A 22,864-nucleotide genomic window follows, 5' to 3' on the forward strand; every position below is an offset into this window, starting at 1 on the left:
GCAGTGTTTTCCGAAAAATACAATAGCAACTTTCTTTCCTCATCTCCACTTACTGACTCTCCAGATTAGCCGTGTTAGCCATTCCTTCTTTCAATCACATGGACAATGCCCATAGCACGCTAACTAGTCAAGGCAAGCGGCCACGCTCCTGCACACCTGCTCACTTCTGCTGATTAATGGACCACCTACAAAACCTGACCATATTAAGACCGATGAATGGGCTGTGACATCAACCAGCCTAGGTTCTGACCAACGTGGCCATGACTCATTGCTGCAGAGCTAACCAGGGAGAAAGCTCTAGAGTGAAGCTGCCTAAAATCCAATCCCAATGTGACCATTTACAAGCCAGGCCCTTTGGCCAAGTCACTAATCTAGACACTGATACCGAGAGTTATTGTTTTTCCAAAGAATCTTTCAGGGAAGGGGGAATAATAACCTAGTTCTTACGGTGCCTCTCATACTACAAAACACTCTCTAAATAATCTCAGTTTAAACAACCCATTGTAAACATTTCATTTGATTTTGTTTCATTTTTTATTATGGATGATGTCATACTCTTCAGAGAGAATAGTATAATCAACCCCAAGTACTCATCACCCAGCTTGAGCAATTATCAACTGTGGCCAATCTTGTTTCCTCCTTACAGCCCCCAAACATACACACTTACTTCCTGTCTCCTCCACAACCCCTGCCACCGGATTATTCTAAAGTAAGTTCTAGACATCATGAATCTCTAAGAAAATGATTCTTTTTAGATAATCACCATACCGTCATCTCATTTGAAAAAATAAACAATGGTTCCTTAAAAACATCCAATATCTATCAGGATTCAGTTTTCCCTAATTGTCATCCTATATCTTTTTAGAGTTGGTTTCCATTCTATTGCGATGACTCTTAAATTCCTTTCAATCTATCCAAGTTCTCCTCCCTTTTTATTTTTTTTTAAACCAAAGCAACCCTTTCGGATTCTCTGTCTATAATTTCATCTGCTGCGACCATGTCACAAATCTCAGGGTCATTTCTGTTCCCACTCCTCCATCAACAGTGCTTTGAGTATCCCCTTGGTGTGACACCAGCCTCATACCTCCACACAGTGGTCAAGCCAGCCCCCAGTTCCACATACGGTAAGTGCCCCATCTGAAAACTGAATTTCTTGAGACTTTTTGCTGGTAAATAGGGAATGTGAATTCTCAAAGCTTTTTGTTTTTGTTGTTCTCAAGAAATGAGGCTTTCAAGAATCCTGTAGGATGACTCCACAGGAGGCTCTGGGGTGATAAAGACACAAGGGCCCATGATCCACATAGAGGTTTTCAGGATAAAATAGTTTTGCATAATGTGGAATGAGAAAAAGAAACATTTATAAACTTAAATATTACTTTATATAATAAGTGCTTTAAAATGTAAATATATTAATAAATTAGACATACATAAACATCAGTATTTTGTCTACTTCTCAAAACTTTTATACATTCACAACAGACAAAAGTTGAAAAAATTGAGACATTTCGATTAGGAGTGGCCTTGCCTTGGATTATATAAGGTAGTTTTCCAGTCACAGAAGGACAGGCTCATTTTCTCAGAAGACTGTCTCCCTTTATCCTTCCACATTTTGTCTTTGACTCTGCGAAGTCACTCCTCTTCCCAATGCCCTCGATCAGGACTCTTGCTTCCTCCACACCGTCCTTAAAGGGCTGTCGGAATATGCTCTGGCTTTGGTCTTTGGTGAGGGGCCATCCCTGGGACCACCAGCTGTGCCACACTTGTCCTGAGGTTCTGCTAGTTTCTCACTGACTCACTTCCCCTAGCCGCACACCTCGTTCATGCTGCATGGGAGCAATTGCTTACAGGAAAGTTCAAGTGGAGCAGCCACAGCCAACACAACTCTGTCAATATCAAACCTTAGGAGACACAGTTCATTTACTTTTCATTTCCTTCCTTAGCCACAAGAGGTGCTCCAGAGGCTTCTACTTGGCTTTTCCTATTATCACGTATTTACCCTATTATATCTACTGAGTCAGGGGCTCGGGGGGTGGTTCCATGGAAGCAAGACCATCTGCTCCATCCACACATTCAGAAACTGGGGAAATGATCCTGAAAGATTTCTGCCCCACGGGACCTACTGGTGACTCAGGTCAAAGCTTCAGTTACTACGTGATGCTCTTAAGCCTCTGGTTGGTGGATAAACTTGGTGGTCGGATATCAAGGAATTGGTTTTACCTTAGAACCAGGATCAATTGTAACTGAAATTCTGGGGGATTCCCCTTTACCTGGTACAGTTCCCTGACAAAATCACCACAGGTTCTTTTGTGGAAGACTAGGAGAAAGGTGCTCAGTATGACTTGTGCTGTTAAAGCTGGTCAGAGGACTCTTAAGTCGGGGAATGACTGTGCGGCTGAAACTCTAGTGAGGTTGGGCCTCTATTCAACAGACCTACAGTACACTTGATCATGCAGCTCATATGCAAGTGAATTAGCTGTTCACCAAGTTTTTCCTGCTCTCTACCTTCAGGGAACATGGCAGTTCTTGTCCCTCTTGTGGTTGAGTGGGACCACAAGACTAATACTGGACTAACAGTGTGAGCAGATGATATGTGAAACACAAGGGCCAGAGCATTTAACTTCCAATGTATCACCCTCCAGAACTCTCTTTGCCTCTGCTTTCGAATCTGGCAATGTTCAAGATCATGACTGCTCCAGCAGCCTGGGTCCTAGAGTGGGAAAACGCAAAGTGAAGGCCCCAGCAACCTGAAATAGATACACCCAAGCCATTGTCCTCATTTGATTCCAACTCATGGCCACCCCATGTGTGAAAGAGTAGAACTGCTCCATAGGGTTTTCTTGGCAGTAACCTTTATGGAAGCAAATCATCAGGTCTTCCTTTCTTGGTGTTGCTGGGTGTGTCTGAACTGCCAATCTTTATTTTAGCAGTCCAGTACAAACTATTTGCATCACCCAGGGACCTCTAATAGGCACACAGCACGAGCAGTAAATGAAGCTTTGTTATGAGAGGTTTGACATAACCTAGTACCTCTTAATTGATACAGAAACTGATAGCCAGAGATGGAATGTGCCCACTGCATTGCCTTAGGGGGTCAAGTGATAGAGATAAGTAAGCTGATTTTGGGAGTAGCAAGAGAGACAATTTGTGCTATGCATTGGAACATTTGACAAATTGTCACCTTAGAAAGTAGATAATGAACCTAGGAAGCTTGTATCTCCAGGAGAATAGACTGGAAATGAAAGTATTAATAGCATGTGTCGGTTAAAGTTGCCTCCATTTGACAAGATAATTCAAGAAAGAGAGATACTCAGAAAATAGTTGACCAATTTCTAAGGTGGAATGAAAAGGAATAGAGAAAGCATAGAAATTCAGGAACCTGCAGGGTTGGAGTAGCAAATGTTCCTCATCCCCAATTGGTAAACTATAAAAGTTGCTAAATATCCATTCTGGAATAGCAATGAAATTTCACTGCCTTGTTATCTTGCCTGCATAATGATTTTCAAACACCTTACTTTCCATCTGCAGGTCTGCTGCCTGGAACCATTCTTTTGTATCAATTTCAATGTCATTTAAGGTTCCTGGATGCAAGAAATAAAGCCAATTCTGGATAACTGAAGCAAAAATATATTCAAGATAGATGGGAACTTTGGAGACCAGGCTTGTAAATAGGGGAGACCAAAGGAGTCACCGAGGATTAAGAAGGAAGGAGGAAAAGCAGCAAACACCCACCATTGTGTGCTTTCCCTGCTGGTACTGAAAGGCTTTACCTGATCCCAGGGTTCTTGCTTCACCAGCTCAGTTTTCAAAGACTCAGCAGAGAAACCTGATTGATTGAGCTGAGGTCCCGTGTCCAGCAGCTGGCCCTACCAGGATTCATGCACGACTTCTGTAATCATAATTTGTTATAAAAGCTTCCTAAACAGAAAGTAAAAAGGTCAAGTATATTTCCTGTAGACATCTGTCTTCGTTATCCAGTGCTGCTATAACAGAAATACCACAAGTGGAAGGCTTTAACAAAGAAAAGTTTATTCTCACAGTCTAGGAGGCTAGAAGTTCAAATTCAGGATGCCAACTCCAGCAGAAGGCTTTCTCTCTGTAAGCTCTAAGGGAAGGTCCTTGTCATCAATCTTCCCCAGGTCTAGGAACTTTTCAGCATAGGGACCCTGAGTCCAAAGGACAAGCACCCCGGCTCTTCTTGCTTAGTGGTAATGAGGTCCCCCTGTCTCTGTGTTAGCTGCTTTCTTTTATATCTCAAGAGATTGACTCAAGATACACCTTATCTTGTAGATTGAGTCCTGCCTCATTAACATGATAGAGGTAGGATTCCCAACACAAAGGAAAATCACATTAGATGACAAAATGGTGGGCAATCACACAACACTGGGAGTCACATCACGGTCTGGCCAAGTTGATACACATTTTTGAGGGACACAATTCAATCTGTAACAACATCCAACATCCTTCTAGATGTCAACGTGCATCATAACTCTGAGACACAGAAATGGTGCCTGCATTTCCCAAATGTTTGCAGCAGGATTCCACAGAGAAAAGATTGGAGAAACTGAAGCAAGGCAGTAGTTGGCCTGTGGACCTTCTCCTTTCACACCAGGGCACCCATGGGAAGCCTCCCTACATGGAGGGGTTTGGTCCAGCATGCATTTGTGGCAAAAAGCTGCTTTTCAGGGAACCTCTCGTTTGTGACCCGCTGCCACTGCATAAAATGTGTTCCCACACCCTTGCTGAACTGAGCCTTGGGCCCCAACCCCTTAGCACAGCTCTTGTCTCTCAACTATAACCCCTTCCCCTCCTGGCTACCACCCCTCTTCTGAAGTCTCACATTCTCGCCTCTGCTTCCCACTCTTCCAGGAGAACCAAATGGCACAGAGTCTGAGTGGTCTGGGCTAGGCCCCTAGCTCTGATGGAGAGGTGGATTTTTACTACTGCTGCTGAGAAAACATATGTGCTACAACCAGTTTAGACACCTCTTGGGTTTTCTTAGTCGTATTTTTCTGCTTGATATCACTGTGACACTTTGGGAGGACAGCCTGGACCACCACTTTCTTGAGGCACAGGGAAAGTTTAGCTCCTCACTGGAGGGAGTACTGTGAGCTTCGTGTAGCCTTGCAGTAGATGTCGGGCTGCAGGTCTCCTGCCTCCTGTCCTGGAGTTTCCCTGTGACCACTGAGGCCCTGAAGTCCCTCTGCATACTATTCGTTGGCCAGGCCTCTGAGGAGCTATGGGCTGCAGGGCAGCAGGTGGGGGTGTTGTGCATCTGCCCGCTCACAAGTTCACCCCACATGCTGCACTTGAGGCCAAAGAGGCAGCCACTGTGGCTTTGAGGATCCGTGTCTCTAGTTCCTACTGGAGGCCCATGGACCCCCAAGAAACACAGTGATATCACTTGGGAGCTTATGGATAATTTCTTCTCCTGCCTCCTCCTAGGTAGACTTTGCGGTGTTGTGTGGGTCACATGGACCCTCTGAAGACATCCTATGAGGCTAGGCAATCTGCTGTGCTTATCACACAACTGGCCAGCTCAGTAATGCCCTCTGTGTTAGTGACCTAGGGCTGCCACAACGAAGTACCACAAACTAGGTGACTCATTATATAAGCAGGGAAAGGAAAATTCTAGAAGCCTCAAACCTTTACATTTATTGCTGGTAAATTCTAAAGCTACATGAGTACTGAGAAAGGAAGCAGTTTCTAGAATGCCCTAGTAATGCTGTATTCCAAATAATCCCCTTTTCTTTCTGAAAGTTCTCCTAGAGTAGACAGGCAGGGAAGCCAGAGAGGTGGAGCACTCAAGTCTCAGCAATCATCTGAGAAGACAAAGGCCCTCCCAGTGTCTGTAGGCCAGCTCAACCACATAAGTTGGAGGACAGGACACCTTGTTGGGTTTGCCAGAGGTTGGCAAAATTGGAACATTAAGCTTTCTGAGGTGGGGCCAGGGGAAGCTGGAAGTCCACCTATAATGACCTCTGACCTTTCCCTCTCTAGGATGCTGTGCCTCAGTGAGCACCAATGGCCTTCTGGAGAATTCCATTCTGATGATTTCCCAATGCAGCAGGCATTTTTGGTGCTCTGCCCAAATTAGGGGTCCCGTGGCTCCATTCACCAGCCCTGTACACCTACCCCCTTTTGGGTGTTTTGTTTCTAAGTCTTGGCATACTGGGAGTGACCTTGCCCCATAAACTCCAGAGTGAGCTGGAAGTACCTGGTGCTTATTTACCCTCACGGTGGCCTGAAGCCAAGAACTGTTGGTAAAGAAAGCTCAGCTCCCTTGTCATGGGGCTGGATCAATTTCCAAGTGTAATTTATGCTCCAGAGTTCCCAGCAGTATCAGGTGGAGGCTAGGACTTTGCCTGAAATTACACCCTTGGCTGCCTTGTCCCCTTGCCTGCACTGCTCCCCTCACTCTCAGGTCTTGCCGAGCCTTGGCTTCTCATCTGTAGTAATGGGAAAATGGGATTTGATATCTAATTAATCCTTCCATCAGACATTTCTAGGGTTGTTTTTTGTTTTTGTTTTTTAATTTTAAGTCCCAGGAATCCTGAATCAAAAGTGGCAAGAGCATCGTTGAGTGAAATAAGTCAGTCACAAAGGACAAATATTGTATGACCTCACTTATATAAAAGGACAAGAAAAGGCAAATATACGGAGTCCAAATTTATTAGTGGTTACCAGTGGCATGAAGGAAGGGAAAAAGGGGCGTTAATGGTGATGGAAATATCACCTTGATTAAAGGTAGGGTTGCACAGTGGATTATTGTAAGTTCTGTCAATAAGGTGTACATCTGTAAAAAGTTGACCTAGCAAAAGTTAGGTGATAGATATATTTAAAATAACTACAACAAAAAAGAGTAGTAGCTGAAGTTGATTATGTACAATCAAATACCTCATGGGGTTTGGTTCCTTCGTTTGGAGGTTTAGGGTCATGGATTCATGGGACATCCCAGTTAATTGGCCTGGTAACATGTTTAGTGCTTCTGTTACACCTCCTAGTTCGTTGTGTAGTGCCTAAGGTCTTAAAAGCTTGTAAGCAGCCATCTAAGTCACAATGATTGGTCTGTATTTGCTGGAGCAACAGAGGAAGAAGACAAGTCAGGAATAAGGGGAGGATGTGGAAAGTATGGCTAATTGCCTCCATGAAAAACTGCCTTCTTTGCCATGAGACCAGAAGAACTGGATGGTGCCTGGCTACCACTAGTGAACAGTTTGATGAAAGACTTTATGGAAGAATCCTGATCAAAAGGGGGAAAATACAGAACATAATTTTAAATTCTCATAGACTCCAGACTCTCCAGAGCCAAGTGGGCTGGATGAATCCCTGAAACTATCGCTCTGAGATTATCTTTAAAACTTAAACCAAAAATATTCCCCTGAAGTCTTCTTAAAACCAAACAATAGTTTACTAGTAAAAAAAATTGTCTGCCTTGAGCATTATGCTCTTTTAAGAACTATCTATATGGGATCAAATTGACAACAGCAACTGGAAAGATTAGATAGGAAACTTAGGGGGCAGTGAATTTATGTTAATGGCAGAGGAACAACTCACAAAATGCGGGTGAGAATGATTGCCCAACTCGAAGAATGTAACCAACGTCACTGAATTGTACTGTAGAAAAGGTTGAATTGGTGTATGTTTCCCTGTGTATATTCTCAACAACAAAAAAAAGAAATAATTTTGTAAAAAATATTGGAGAATAAAATTATATATTATCAGTTAAATAATACTGAAGTAGGGTGGGTCCTAGTCCTAATCCTTTCTGAGTGGTGTGTTATAGAAGGAGAGTCACACATCCAGGGGAAAGACAGACACCATGTGATGACAGAGGCAGATGCACCTTAAGTAGCAAAGAAACACCAAGCATGCTGGCAGTCACCCGACACTAGGAGAGAGCCATGGAACAGTCCATCTCCCAAAGTCCCCAGAAGAAATCCACAGAGCCAATAACCCTGATTTGAACTCCCAGCCTCCAGAACTGTGAGACAATAAATTCCTGTTCTTTAAAGCCACCCACTTTGTGGTATCTTGTTATGGCAGCACTAGCTCACTAATCCTTTCTTACTCTCTGATGAACTCCCTAGCTTGAGTGTGGCATCTGCTTTCTGCCAGGATCCTGACTGAAAGAACTGTGTTTTGGTGCTATTCAGGTGTTATCGTGCATTTTTTTAGGTGTGATAACACGGGGTACATTTAAGAGAAATGTCTTGATGTCTGTAATTTACTTTGAAATGGTTCTGCAAAATAGATAGACAAAGCAAAACATTAACAATTATTGAATCTATGTGGATTTGAGTGTTCAGTGTAATATTCTTCTTATTTTTCTCTATGTTGGAAAATAAAAACCAAAAATAAATTAAAAAATCCTATGAATCACAACAGAATATAGGCAGATAAAGTGCTGAAAGTTGAGACCTCAAGGTTGGAAGGCATTCAGACTACACAGTGGCCACAACAATCGACTCAAACATACCAACAATCCTGAAGATGGCACAAGACCAGGAAATACTCTGTTGTGTTGCACATGGGTTGCCGTAAGTCAGACCCAACTCAATGGCAACTAATAACAAAACACTTCTTAAGTTTATTTAGCTCAGCGTTCTGTAAAATCAAATAATGTTTTTTTGTTTCAAGTCCCCAAATCAGTACAGCTTGTTCTAAGCTGGTCTTTTCAATCAGCACAGTCAAACACAGCGGATGCCAAGGGCCAGGTGGCTGTGGGGCATGAGCCAACTGCATTGTCCAAGAGGGAGCTGGAGAAGGTGGGAGAGACCCACCCTCTGAGGCCGAAGGCCGGGTCCCCCAATGTGTCCACAGCCAGGAATCCTGCTTTAGGCTCTTTAGGAGAAGAATCCTAAAGAAGGACAAACCTTGCTACACAAAGCTGTTTATGGTCACGGATTACCATTGTAAACTAAAACCTGCTCACATCTATTCTCTCACCAAATAACTAACAAAGCGAGCTGAAAAAATAAGTAACAAAAAGCCAGCATATGGATGAACCAATGACTTGACCGTTTTTAGAAGAGAAAGCAGAATACAGGCATCCTGGCAAAAACTGGCCCTGCCTCGGCCCTGCAATCCTGTCTCTCATGCCAGCCCCACTCCATCCTCTCAGCCCCAGAAAAGGGGAAAGAACATTAGGCCACAGCCATCATATTGTATCTCAGAGCAGAAACCCAACTGTAGACTTCTAGAGAAAGATGGCAGACAGAACATATGTATCTAATTTCTCTTTCTCCCCAAAACTGTCATAAAAATCCCAGTAAATAGATAGTTTTTAAGGCACAAACTCCCCAAGAAAGGGAGAACAGCAGAGGAAATATCAGCAAAAATCTGGAATCTAGAAGCAGGTGGATGATTGGAAACTGACTTAGTAGAACCGAGAGAGCCAAATCCTAAATTAGCAAGGGGAACAACCATGAATGAGCCCCAATCATCAAATTCCAGGGCTGGATTCTCCACAGGCTTCAGTTGGGGGGCACCAGCTTCTTCTGGAGATGGTGATGATGAGGGGAGGCCCACCAAGAGGACTGATCAGATGCGGTCTAGCAGCAATCAGATCCCGCAGTCCCCCCTCCCACACACACACTCTAGACAACTTCCTCCCTGATCACAGTAGAAGACAGGAGGGGTCTTCTCTGAAGAGGGCAAGTCAGGGGGTCTGCACTGGGGGCATCTGGCAAAGGAGAGGATGGGAATACTGATCTGAAAACAGCTATGGAGTGCTGAGATTCCTCTCTCCCTCCCTCCCCTACCATTCCTCATCCTCCCAGAATGCTACAAGCTCCTCTCTGGGAAAACAGATACCAGGGATCCCCAAACAAACAGCCCGGCCAGACAACCATATGTAGAAGGGCGTGGGGGGCCCACCCAGCTCCCAGCCCTATGGGAAGAAAAACGCCAGCACATGCCCAGGGCCAGGTTACCCAATAAGCAAGGTACACACGGGCTTCCTTGTGTTTATTTACTAATCTGCAGTGAATGATTTCATAAGTGTTCACTACAGGCTAGTAAATAAACACAAGGAGGCCCGTGTGTACCTTGCTTTAATATAAACACACACATACCTTGCTTACCTGTTAATCCGTGATGTGCCTACGAATCTGGGGTTCCTCTGATGTGGCTTTAGAGGGCTGCTAGCAGCTCTGTGATGTTTTTTCTAGAATATGGGGACCCTTAAGCCTCTTGGCTTCAGCCTTGGAGCTTTAACCGACAACAAGAGAAGTCTCTTTCCACATCCTTCTAAACAATTTGCAGCAGTGAAATCCTTTTATTTATAAATATGGAGATAAACACCAGAAGAAACGCTAAAAAGTTGAAAGCAGTTGCCTTTGGGAAGTGGAACTAGGGAGGAGAAGGGATGGGACAGGGACTACTGTTTTTTTAATCAAAGGCTTTTAGTATTATTTTATTGCTAAAGTATGCACTTATTTTAATTAGAGTGTACAAACAAGAACTCAAAAACAGACCAATAACTCTTCCCCCAGCCCTGTCCTCAGTGGTTTGTGAGCATGAGGGAGCTCCCGCTTCTCGACCCCCTCAAGCGATTATTCACCTCTGCCCACACCTGGGGTCACAGGGTCCCTGAGCAGGGACTCATGGGGCAGGGGCGGCAGCAGCAGCTGCTGTGAAATGCTGGGCTTCCCCGGTGCTTGGGGAGAAGCCGTAGAGCTTCCCTCTCAGCACTAGGAATTCCAGAAGCCTTTGGAGGATGAGGGAAAGGCCAAGGCCCTGGTGGGACAGCAGCTTCTAGAGATGGAAAAGGCAGAGGGCACCGCCGAGCGTCAGTCAGCCAGGGCACAGCCTGCTCGGGGGCCCTGCTCCCTTTGTGTTCAATGTCAGGGCGAGGGCAGCACCAGGCACCACAAGTCAGTCCTGCACCCTGGCTCCCGCCTCTAGATCTCTATCCCACCGTCATGATCCCCAGAAGGCAGCTCCCGGGGCTGCCTGCAGCTAAGGCACCACCGTCCCTCCCGAGAGCATGGTACTCACCCCACTGTTTCTGAGCACTGCCGTGCGCTGAGGTCCCCTAGCTCTGGACGACCCAGGCACCTGCAGACATCGCCTTCAAGGGTTCTGGTCCCCTCTGCTGGCCGCAAGGAATCACAACGCTGTTTACTTGAGGAAGGGAGTCCCTGGCCTCTGCGTTCTCATGCTAAGCGAAAGATTGGCAGTTCAAGATTGGCAGTTCAAGTCCACCCAGAAGCATCTCAAGAGAGGCCTGGTGATCTACTTCTGAAAAATCAGCCGTTCAAAGCCCTGTGCAGCACAGTTCTACTCCGACACACATGAGGTCTCCACGAGTCAGAACTGATTCAACAGCATCTGGTTTTACCTGAGGAAATGGGAAGGCAGGAGTTGCAACCAGGGCTCAGCGGTTGGAATGGGTAGCAGGGCCTCAAGGAACAAGCAGCTTTTGTCAGCACTGCTCAGAGAGGCCCCAGGCCCCTGCAGTCTTGGCTCCCACCTGCTGGTCTCGGAACAGCTTCCTCGCTCACCTTCTACTCCACAGGTCTCAGCCTTCTCTGGGCAGGGACCCTGTAGGAGTCTCCGGCAGCCTATGGACCCCTTCTCAGAAGTGCTTTTAATGCTTAAAGTGCATAGAATTACAAAGGAAACCAATTACATTAAAATATCATTGTCAAAATATTAAGCAATCAACCTGTGATCTAGTAACATGTGAGCTTCTTTATGAACGGATCCATAAGGACACCTAGTGGCGTATATAATAACAACCACAAATTACGAAGCAATGATGAGCAAAAACGATATTGCAGGCTATCTGCAACAGTTCGCAGCTTGCGGTTTCCGTTGGTGACAGTTGTAGGTAACGCTACTATGGTTTTGATTTTTGATTTTGGGGTTTGTTTTTTTTTTGCCCACCTTCACAATGGAGGGAAATGCTTAATTTTAATTAGAGGTTAGTGCAAACAATGATATATTTTTTTCTCATCATGGATTCTCATCATCATGGAGCTCATGGATGCCCTGAATCCTACTCACAGACCCCAGGCTAAAAGCCCCGCCTCCTCTTCCCAGCCTCTCTCTACCTCATAGCACCTGCTCGTCACAACCTTGTTACCTGCTCCTCTCCTGGGCCTCTCTGCCCCTCTGTACCAGGTACCTGGACCTCTCAGCACCACCCCTTCTCCCCAGCTTTCAGGGGCCTGAATCAGGCTCACACCTAGGGCACCACCTCCCCAGAAGAGAAAGAGGAGGCAGAAGGAGCAGCCAGTGAGGGAGGAGGAAGAGCCGCCCCCCACCCCAAACCTCAGAACAGCATTCCTGGAGGGCATACAAGGTCCAGTCCTGCCAAAACACCATGGCTCAGCAACAGCTTTCTGCCTTGAAGGGGAGTCTTGGGAATCACTGACAGAATATATGGAGAGGTGGAGACAAGTGCCCCAGAGGGACCTGGGGAGAGGAAGACCTCGGACTGGACAAAACAGATAGGAGTTCAGCTATGAAAAAGGTAGAGAGTGGGGGCAGCTGTGGGGTTGGTGGACACAGGACCTGGTGTGGGGGAGAGGGGCAGGAATCTCAGGGCAGAGCCCATAGAGGGCTGGAAGTGGGGAATCCGGAGCATAAGTGCAGGATGACTGCCACACACCCGAGGTCTGTGAAGGACTCAATCCTATGGCCTTTCAAGAGGACCCAGGTATGGCTCCCACCCTGCACCAACTTCCTTTCCCCAATATCCCCCTCCTAGGACAGCCCCCATAGAAGTTGGGAATCGTCTGAGGCCTTGCAGCCCCTTCCCAGGGTGAAGGGGGGCACACTGATCAGCCCTTTCCACAGTAGGGACAGGCCCATCCTGCTCCAAGCTCCCATGATCAGGGGAAGCTCAGCTGTAGCCACATTGTAGTCCTACTTCTTTCCAACCCCGCCCTTCCCACTTCCTCCCAGGTATGGGTCCCTAGAGCACCTGAGGAAACCTCACACCCAAGTTTCTGTCTCCAAGTGTGTTCCTGAGGCCCTGCTTGAGACGCAGCTTCAGTGCTTGCTTGTCAGTCCCAACAGGGTATGTGCGACTTGTGGACATGAAGGTACATCGGACCCACTAGTGTGTGGACTAAAAATTGCAAGTGGCTGTTAGAATCAGACACCCAAATGCAATGATTTCAACAAGTGAGGAGTTTGTTCTCTTCATGAAAAAAAGCTCAGAGGCAGGCAGTCCAGCACTGTTGTGACAAGCGACCGTGTGCCTTCTGTCTCTCTGCTCTGCCATCCTTCCTGTGTACCTCCAACTTCAATGTCAACTCTTAGTGCCAAAATGGCTGCTGAAGCTCCTGTCATCACATCTCTGTCCTAGGCAGGAAGCACAATCAAGTCAGGTGTGAAGGAGCACCTTCTCTCCTTGTCAAGTCATTCCCTTCACAGAGCTTCCCAGATGGCCCTCCCAATGACACCTCCTCACATCTAGGGCTATCTTGACTGCAGGTGGGAATGACATCTTTGTAAATAACACCCAGATTGTTTCCTAAGAAAGAAGGGGTTGGGTACTAGATGGGCACTAGACATCTCTGCCCTGTCCCAGGGTGTGTTTTCCTCCAGCCAGTGTCAGCTGCTCAGGGAAACGTAAGTGGCAGGGATGGGATCCTGCCTAGCCTGGGGCTTGCCCAGGTGAGTTCACTGCAGGGAGAAGGTGGAGGGAAGGAGGAGGTTTTCTTTCCCCTCACCCCTTTCTACACCTCCCCTTATTTTCTTTTTGCCTTCACCTTCCCTCCCTTTCCTGTTTCACTCTGTCTTCCCTTTTCCTCCATCCCCTATCCCTCTCCTCAGCTGTCCCTGCACCCCTTATTTTTCTTTCATTTCTTTCTTCTTCCTTTACCCTCCACTTCCTAACTCCTTCCTTCTCTCACAGACCGCCCCTCCCCCAGTTTCCATCTGTTTCAGAGCTAGAACAGGGTGATTCCTGTGATTGGACCTTGCTTTATGAGGTGTCTTGGGGTTCCATGGCTGTCATGTCAACCAGGGAGGGTTCACTTTCCTGTTTGGCCTGGACTGATGAGGAAGGTTCTTACTCTACTCTGGCTGTCTGCACTTGTACAGGAAGGGTTATTTCCTGTTTTTACGTTGTGGACTTGTGTGGGAAGGGTCCCTCCCTCTCTGAACTTCTGGACTTGTGCAGGAAGTGTTACTCCCTACTCTGACTTTCTGACTTTCTGGACCTGTGCTGGCAGGGTCACTCCCTACTCTGATCTTCTGGAGGTGTATGGGAAGGATCACTCCCTGTTCTGACCTTCTGGACCTTCGTGGAAGGGTTATTCCCTGCTCTGACTGTCTGGACCTGTGCAAGAAGGGTCACTCCCAGCTCTGACCTTCCGGAACTCTTCAAAAAAGTGTCATTTCCAGCACTGATCTTCTGAACCTCTGCAGGAAAGGTCGCTCCACCTCTGGCCTCTGGACCTACACAGGAAGGGTCACTCTGTTCTCTGACCGTCTAGACCTGTGCAGGAAGGGTCACTCCATTTCTGACCTCTGGACCTGTGCAAAAAACATCTCTCTGTGCTCTGACTGTCTAGACCTGCACAGGAAAGTTCACTCCATCTCTGACCGTCTAGACTTGTGCGGGAAGGGTTACACCCTGCTCTGATCATCTGGACCAGTGTGGGAAGGGTCAGTGCCTGCTCTGGTTGTCTGGATCTGTCCGGAGGTGAGGCTGGCACGGCAGATTCTAGTAGTGAATGAGGCGGTGCTAAATTTCTTACTTCTGCCCTCTGTCCTGGCCCCTTTAATCTCTGGACTTCCTAAAGCCTGTCAGGACCAAACATGCACACAGGAAATAACAACTCAGAAGCCGTCGGGGTTCCTGTGGGATGGGGGTTGGGAACCTGTGGACCGCTGTGGGAGAGCTCATTAGGGTGGCATTAAGGGGAAGAAGCCTGAACTGTCCCCCAGGAAGCTTGGGCTGGGCTGGAAGGACAGAAGAGAGGGAGCACAGAGAAAGACAACTGCACCCAGGACTTCGGCCAGTACGAGCCAGGGGGTCCAGAGAGCTGGGAGCTTGATGAGTCCAAAATTCCAATGGTCAAGTCCCAGGTGGGGGTGGGCTCCTCACTGGTAAAGGCCGAGGTCTTCTAAGCAAAGCCTCCCACAGCCAACATTGTGAACAGATTTCTTAACATTTGTCGATTTGATAGGCAGCCAGTCCTATCTCATTGTTTCCTTAGTTTGCATTTATTTATGGGTGAGGGTACGTTTTTATATGCTTTTGATTGTTTAGATTATCCCTTTGGTGAATGGCCTATTCATAACCATTTGTTAATCTCCTTGATGATAGTGGGGATGCTGATCCAGCCAACCCCAAATCCATGTGTAGGACACACTAACTAGGGTGGGAGGGGCCCGGACTTGGTTAGGAGTATTGGGGGGAAGTGGCTCTGGTGAAAAGGGCAGAAACTCCATTGGGCCTACGGGTGGCAAGTGGAGACCCCTTAAGTGTGGTTCCTTGGGTGGAGATAATGTGGGGTGCTGGGCCTGCAGGTGAAACCCCATGTGGGTCTGGTGACTATGGACAGAGACCCCTGTGTGGGCAGTGGGTGGCTGCAGGTAAGACTCCATGGGGGACTGGGGTCTGAGGCTAAGATGTGGGGGTGGGGACCCAGCTCTGCAGGCAGACTCTCAGTGCTCTCCCTGTCCTGTCCTGCAGATGGACGTCTGTGGCCGGACCAGACGAGTCACCCCGATAGCTGGCTCTGGCATAGTGAAGCCCAGGTCTCCACCACCTCTGCCCAGAGTGAATGGCTGGTCCTGGCAGATCCACACCCCGCAGGTGGTAGTCTGGACCATGCTCCCGGCCTTGGCCTTCACCAGTTTTGTCATCTTCATCCCCCTGTTGGCCACAGCCTGAAGTTCGTTGCATACAGCGTATCCTTTTCACCAGTGAGGCTCCACCTGGGCACCAGTTTTCTAAATGTGGGGGAGGGGTGCTGAGGACGCCTCTAATCGAGGTGGCTCAAGGACCATGTCTTCCGGCCCTGAACTGTGTGTCCCTAGTCATCCCTCCTAGGCCAGACTACATCCCCAGGTGCTGCAGGGTCCTATAACATTCTGTGTGGGTGGAGTCAGCCTGCAGGTGTGATTCCACCTGGCCCCTGACCTCAATGCCCCAGTTGTCCCTTACCAGGGACAGCCCCATCAGTATTCCCTTCTATGTGCATCTCCTGGGTTGGGGTCATGGTAGAAATGAAACACTTTCATGTGAAGGGACTGCTCCTGATCTGCCCTCACCAGATCCCTGACTTGGGGTGACAGGAGAGGGAACATGTTTGTAGGTGAGGGGCAGGGGAGGGGACTGGGCTGAGGACAAGGAGCATGAGGAGAGGGAGGAGACAGCTACCTTTCTACAGTGGATGGAGCACTGAGGGCAAGTTTGTATTGTCCCACGAAGAATACACACAAATAGTAAGAAGAGAGTGAGTTTTACAAACTCTGAAGCCTTCACCCCATAAGCTGAGGTCCCACTAGCCCCACAGCCTCTACCACATGTCACACAGAATCCTTGTGGCCAGACGGGACATCTTTCCCATGCACTTCTCACATACAGAGTGCTTATATTGCTTCTGGTCACACTGGGAGGACCATATCTTGTCCGAGGACAACTGGAACCTGGCTAGACAGGAGGGTCTGTCCCAGAGGGGAGGGGAGGTCGCACTTCTCAAGTCTCTCAGGGACACCAGGGGACAGGCCTCCTCATACCCTCAGCAGTTCTTGGGTCTCAGTTGCAAGTTGCCGCAGTGTTGTCTGTGTGGGACACCCCCTCCCCAGGCTCTGCACTGAGAAGACCCCCTCCTCCTTCATAGTTAGGAACATATGTGGATAGATGATGAGATGGTTGGGGCCATTTTCCTCAGTGACCTGTGGGCTGGTGAGAGAGTGACATTCCTTCTGCCTCTGGCCCCACCTCAGTCCCCACCTCAGTCCCCACCTGCAGTGAGAACACCCCCTGCCCTGTGCTCACATTCCCTTCTGGCATCGCCCAGGGTCTGTGGGATTCATAACTCATAGGGCTCACTCCATTGTCACCAGCCTTTGACCCTTAACACAGCCCGCTGTCCCGCAGGATCCTCAAGAGCCATCCTGTGGTCCTTGGCCCAGGGCATCACTCTGAGCACTTACATGCTTCTTGGTCCACCTGCTACCTGTACCCCCGTGCACACCTGGAGTTGAGTTTCCTCAGGAGCCCAGGTCTGAGTCCTCTCCCTGCTGGAAGGAGCTCAGCACCAAGTCCTGAGTAGTTGGACTCCGGCTCAGTTCCCAACAGAATGACTCCCACCATCAATCTGAGACTCTGAGGCCCAGTGTCATCCCACTGTCCTCCTACCCCCATGATGTCCCCCAGCCCCAGAACCCAGAAGCCCCTCACACTGTGCTCTTGACACTGGGGGACACCAGCATCCATCTTGGGGTAGGAAAGGTGACACCCAGACCCACAGCCCAGCCCTGCCCCGAGGTCGGGTCAGGTCAGGCTCAAGGTGCAGCCCTGTACTGAACAGACTTCAGAAAGACCTCGCCTGCATTCTCCAGGGCTGGTGGAAACAGGAACACAAGCAGACAGACTGTCACAGACCCCGCTCCATGGTGACACTCAGCAGAAGTACGTGCCATCTCTCTGTGCCTTGGTGGGAGTCTTCAGGATCTCCTCATGGCCACAGGTGTGACCTTCAGGTGTGGGTTCAGCTAGGAAACTTGGCCGTGGGCAGTTCTGCAGGGTTTGCTCGTCAGGCCCAGTCTAGAAAGGACCCAGACTTTGTTGAGGGACCTCCCCTGAGCCCAGCACTGAGGTCCTATGGCCTCTGATGCAGCCTCATAGGTCTCTAGAGCGAGGGGTGGGGCAGCCAGTCTCCTTGTGGTCCCAGGGAGCAGAGTGTGGAAGCCCTGAAATCTAAGAGAAGATGGTATTGCTACAGGTCCTAGAGGCAAAGGGCACAGGCAGCTTCCCAGCATTGGCCTTCAGCTGCCCCGAGGGGAGGACCCCTGACCCCCTAGACACCCTGCCCTGCTCCATCCATCTACCCAGCTTGGCCACCCCTTCCTCCCCAGTAACCCCACTTCCTCCCCCGATCCACCCTGTCCCCATTCTGCCCCACCATCTCATGCAAGTAGTCACTGATGCCCCTGTTCAGCCAACCCTCTCCCCACCCAGCTCCACTGCAGAAGAAGCCACACTGGGGCCCAAAGTGCACTTCCTGCCCACCCAGTCCACCCAGTACTACTGTCCTGGGCTGTCACCCATTGTCCTGCCACTCTGGACATGCTCTCACTGTCCTGTGACCATACACACAGTTGATCTGCAGGGAGACCAGGGACGAGGGTGTAGGTTCCATCTTGGTCCACGTGACTGCCTGGAGCCATTCTGTATGAGCAGTAGAAGGGCCTGCACTGACCCCCAACCCAGGGCAACCAGGCCCTGGAGGTCCAAGGACAAAGTCACAGGAGACACCGGGTTCCTGTCAAAGCCCCCCTCCTGGAAGAGAGCTCTGTGAGGAGTACCCACATCACAGCTCGTCACTCTGCCCTAGACTGACCCTGGTGGAAAGCTGTTGCCAGCCTTCCCCCTAAGGACAGCAGAGGAAGAGGCGATGTGTGCAGGCCTGGGGTGGTGGGTTCTGGGGTCTGATTGGGATCAAGGAAAGGTGGTACAGAAAGATCAGGAGTGCCTCTGGTCAGCATGTTCCTGCCAAGAGGGTTACCCAAGAACACTTGAAGGAGTTTCCCAGGGAGGAAGCTCCCCAGGGAAATGACCTCTCATCCAGACTCATAGAAACACATGAAATGGTCAGTTCTGGGAGACCCAGGACCACCACTAACCGTGTCAATCCATTTCCAGCCTTGTTCACACTGGGAAAACCCATGCAAGTGTCCCCAGGTCCTAAAGCTTGTTGTCCTAGATAACCTCATTGTGTTGAGTGTTTCAGTCATTTATTCATTCATTCAAACAAGCATGTATACATTCATTTCTTCTTCTTGAAATAATTTTTTCTTCAATCCATCCCTGCATGAGGCCCCCTCTGTGGAAAGACACTTCACTCTAACAAAGTGGGATGACACAGACATACCTTTGGGTCTCTGTGGCCTGTCCCTGGTGTTACTAATGCAGGTGGAGTCTAGACCTTCATCTGAACAGCCTGTCACTGTCCCTGGTTGGTCATTTCAGTTTAGAGCACCTTTGCTCAACAGACTGCTCTGTCTTGCATCCTAGAAGAAATCGCCTTCCGGAGAGGTAGGAGTGGAGGTCGAGGCTTTTAATTTCTGTACAAACCTTGAGGACAGAGCCTGTGTCTGGGTGGACAGTGTGCCACTCCAAGCCAAGTGGGGATTCAGCAGGTTGGGGAATCTTGAGCACAGGAAGGGGAAAGGAGGGCCATCACTAGACCCAGACATCACTGAGGTGCTCATACTGGGCTGAGCATGGAAGGAGCTCCAATCTGCAGCCTGGACAGACAGACAGGCCCCAGCACTGCCTGCCGCCTCAGACTTGGCCCCTAACTTCCAGCCAGATCACAGCCAGAGGCCAAGTTTCCCTGATGCACCTGCAGGTGGCCAGCGGGCTCCTCCTATTCCATCTAGTAGTTCTTGTCGCTGCTATTACCATCGATCCAGTGGAACCGAATGTTTGGTGCAAGAACTACAGGAAGACTGGGACCATCTTCGACCAGTCCAAGCTCTAACATTTCACTGACACCTGCTACTGTCACCTGTGCGGTGTCACTGTGTGAGTCTCCCAACCCTGAGTCTCCCAACCCTTAGTCTCCCTGTGATGTCCTGGTCGTGTCCAGTCCTCTGGAAGCACTGCCATTCAGTGCAGTGCCCCGGAAAAGACAAGAGATGACATTTAGGGGACACTTGCCTAGCACAGACACTGTGTCCATGTTTTTTAGAGACTTTCACATTTAAAGTCCTACTTCCCCACATGAATGGATACCACCATTGTCCCCATTTTACAGATGTGGAAGCTAAGGCTCAGAAAGCTTGAGCGCCGGTTCATGGGGGCCACATATTTTTATGCTATTCAAAAGAGGTGCTTCCTCTTGAATGAGGAGCAGGGGACCTTAGACAGTGTTCCCCTATCTCAATGTCTTCCTATGCAGGACAGGTTCCTCCCTCCCTCCTAGAGCCAAGGAGGAGGGAGCGAGCTGTCTTCCCTGGGTTTCTGGAACCCCCATGCCGAGGAGGTGGAGGGAATCATGATGGCCTCGCCAAGTATGAGGTCTCCAGATGCCATGGGATTCTGCGGAGGGGTTTGCTGGAGGTCAATACAGTTGATTTGGGATGCAGGGGGCCCAGGGGGCTCAGGGTGGCGTCAGAGCCCAACCTCCAGGCTCTAGAACCACATGGCATCTTCACCTCCGCTGGAGGCACTCGGCTGCCCAGATCCCTCATGCCCAAGGCTGATACAGGGAGGCTTTTGGGGTTTCGGGGTGGCCTCCCACCGGTTCTACGCACGTGTGGGTGCTTCTGCCCAGAGCTGTCTCTGATTCTCCTCCAGGGTCCTCACTCTGCCCTCCCTGGTCCTACTTCAAGAGAATTCAGAGCTGGCTGTGTCCGGGCTGGGATTTGAGGAGGGAGGGGCCTGAAGCAGGCCTTCCCTCCTCACCTGCACAGCCCTTGCTGGTGGGACCCTGCTTGACCCTACTGGCCCTCAAGTGCAGGTGACAGACACTCCTCCCCCAGCCTTTCTTCCAGAAGTGAGAGAGACAAACTCTGTACGGCATGCAACAAATGCACCGCAGGTTTCGATCACCACTTCATGTGGCTTAACAACTGTGTGGGCAGCAGGAACTATTGGTGAGCTTGGCCACGGGCGAGTGGGCAAGGGCTTGAGGGTCTCATCCTCCACATGGCAGGAACTCAGTTCTACACTCAGTGGTCTCCTCCATGGGGTTCTGAAACCCGTCCTGGGTGGAGTCATTCTTGGACGTGCTCAGTTAGCACCTTTGTACCACCGGGATTTGTGTTGAGACCACAGGAGAACAGGAACTCCCCTGACCCCAGCCTGGAAATCCCTGTTAGGGGTCCTCTCTGCAGGGGGCACAGAAAGGACATGAGCTGTGGGGCTGCTGAGCTCACTGTACTAGGGTTTCTGCTTCAGTCCAACGAGGCTGTGAGCCCCTAGAACAGCAGTTAAATAGTTAAATGGTTAACCAGTTAAAGAAGGCAGTTATAGAACACAGACCATGCAGAGAAAGTGACAAAGGGACAGAGGAACCTGGCCAGCCATAGGCTATTGTCCCAGGCTGGGTGAGGATGAGAAATTCAGCCCACAGGTGGGCGGCAGTTCCTCTCTGAGGAGGGGCCGGTCTGTTGGTCTAAGGGACCCTGATGCTCTGGGCTCAGTTTATAAACCCCCTCTGAGCATCAAAGAGCTGTAGAGCTCCCTGACAGTCAGTCACGTTCTCTGTTCACTTACCCCATACTACCCAGAAAAGACCATAGCTAAGGGTCAGAACTAGGCCTCTAGGGTGCTGTGTCAGTGGAGGGCGCCCCTGAGGACCATGTATCATGGCATGTTCCATGGAGACTTGATTCCATTTTCTCCCTGGCATTCTGCGGCAGACGTGAGCTCAGATTCCCTGTGAGCAGACAGGACACTGAGGCCATATGAGAACACAGATGCCTGCTTCCTGTGACAAGGTGGGTGTCCTTGTTGAGCAGTAGGAAAGCCAAGGCTCTGACAAATGAAGCAGTACCATCAGAGTTATGTGGGGAAGGGACCTCACAATGCTTCCCCAGCCCCCTTGCTCCATGGGGAGGAGCCCCAGGGCAGTCGGTCAGGGCAGTGGGCAGCTCCCCATGCTGCTATTCCGGCCACTCCTGCATGTACCTTGATGACCTCTGTCTGGCACTGCTTGTCACCACATGGCTCAGGCTCTCAGCCCCCAGACATCCTTTGGGGAGTCTCTGTCTATGAACAAGGTGGAAGTGTATAGTCCTGTCATGAGGGTAGTGGATAGGCCCAGAACCTCGGCAGTGCAAGGGTGGCAGGGCCCCAGCTGGAAGCACAGGCCACAGCCCCCAGGAGTCACAGGAGTGAAAGTGGGCATGCTCCTCACAACTGGGGGAGCCCTGGTTTCTACAATATGGGAGGCAGGGGTTGCGGTGAGCTGTGGGCTGAAGACTCGTTCTGAATCCTCACACTGGCAGCTTTCAGTGCAGTGAGTTTGGCTTGTCTCACAGCTCTTGTCTCTGGTTTTCTTGCTCAGGTCGCTCTTCACATCTGTGGGGTCAGCCTTGGCATGGCTCCTCTGCCTGACGGCCATCTTAATGTACCTCATGGTACAATACTGGGTGGACAAGGAGGTACTCTGCTCGCATTCCCATTTTGAAAGTATGTTGTGGCCCTGTTCTTGTATTACTTCAGCTTGGGGTGACTCGTGGTTTAAAGTTGGCCTCTTAGCCCTACCCTCAAACCACCATTCCAGACAAAACCTTTTTAGTGTGGAGCCAGACAGCCAGGCTGGCCCCATGCAGGCAATTTAGCCAGGCATGGCCTGAGCAGAAAGATGTCCTAGGGCTCCTCATCCATTCTCCCTGGCAGGCTCCAACCCTGAGCTGAGGGCAGCAGTCAGTGTTCAGACTTCATCCCAAAGCTCATCAAACGTCCATGAGCTGGATGGAGGCCATGCTGGTCATTGTATGTCAGTAATAGGAAGTGGGACCACTCTCCCTTTCCACTGCCCTCCACTCACTACCCACTCCCCTCCTACATTCTCTCCACCTCCCTTACCCTGTGCACCATTGTACATTTGTCTCCAGCCCCACTCACTATCTGTCCACTTCTTGTCCACCTCTATCCACTGGTCATAAACCCCCATTCTCCCCTGTGCATCCTCATCCACACCCACATACAATCCCT

General features: G+C 49.5%; 1 protein-coding gene across 1 annotated transcript in view; it reads left to right on the top strand.

Moving 5' to 3' along the window:
- Positions 1-15,519: 15,519 nt before the first annotated feature.
- LOC111818986 (probable palmitoyltransferase ZDHHC11) overlaps positions 15,520-22,864 on the top strand; it is a 9,015-nt gene continuing 1,670 nt past the window's right edge. Inside the window, exons 1-5 of the mRNA XM_023724878.1 lie at positions 15,520-15,558; positions 15,659-15,843; positions 19,682-19,723; positions 20,695-20,796; positions 22,212-22,308. Of these exons, the coding sequence (XP_023580646.1) occupies positions 15,520-15,558; positions 15,659-15,843; positions 19,682-19,723; positions 20,695-20,796; positions 22,212-22,308 (465 nt within the window). The remainder of the gene's footprint in view (positions 15,559-15,658; positions 15,844-19,681; positions 19,724-20,694; positions 20,797-22,211; positions 22,309-22,864) is intronic.

The sequence above is a fragment of the Trichechus manatus genome, unplaced genomic scaffold (genome assembly GCF_000243295.1).
Source record: "Trichechus manatus latirostris isolate Lorelei unplaced genomic scaffold, TriManLat1.0 scaffold00266, whole genome shotgun sequence".
Lineage (NCBI taxonomy): Eukaryota > Metazoa > Chordata > Mammalia > Sirenia > Trichechidae > Trichechus > Trichechus manatus.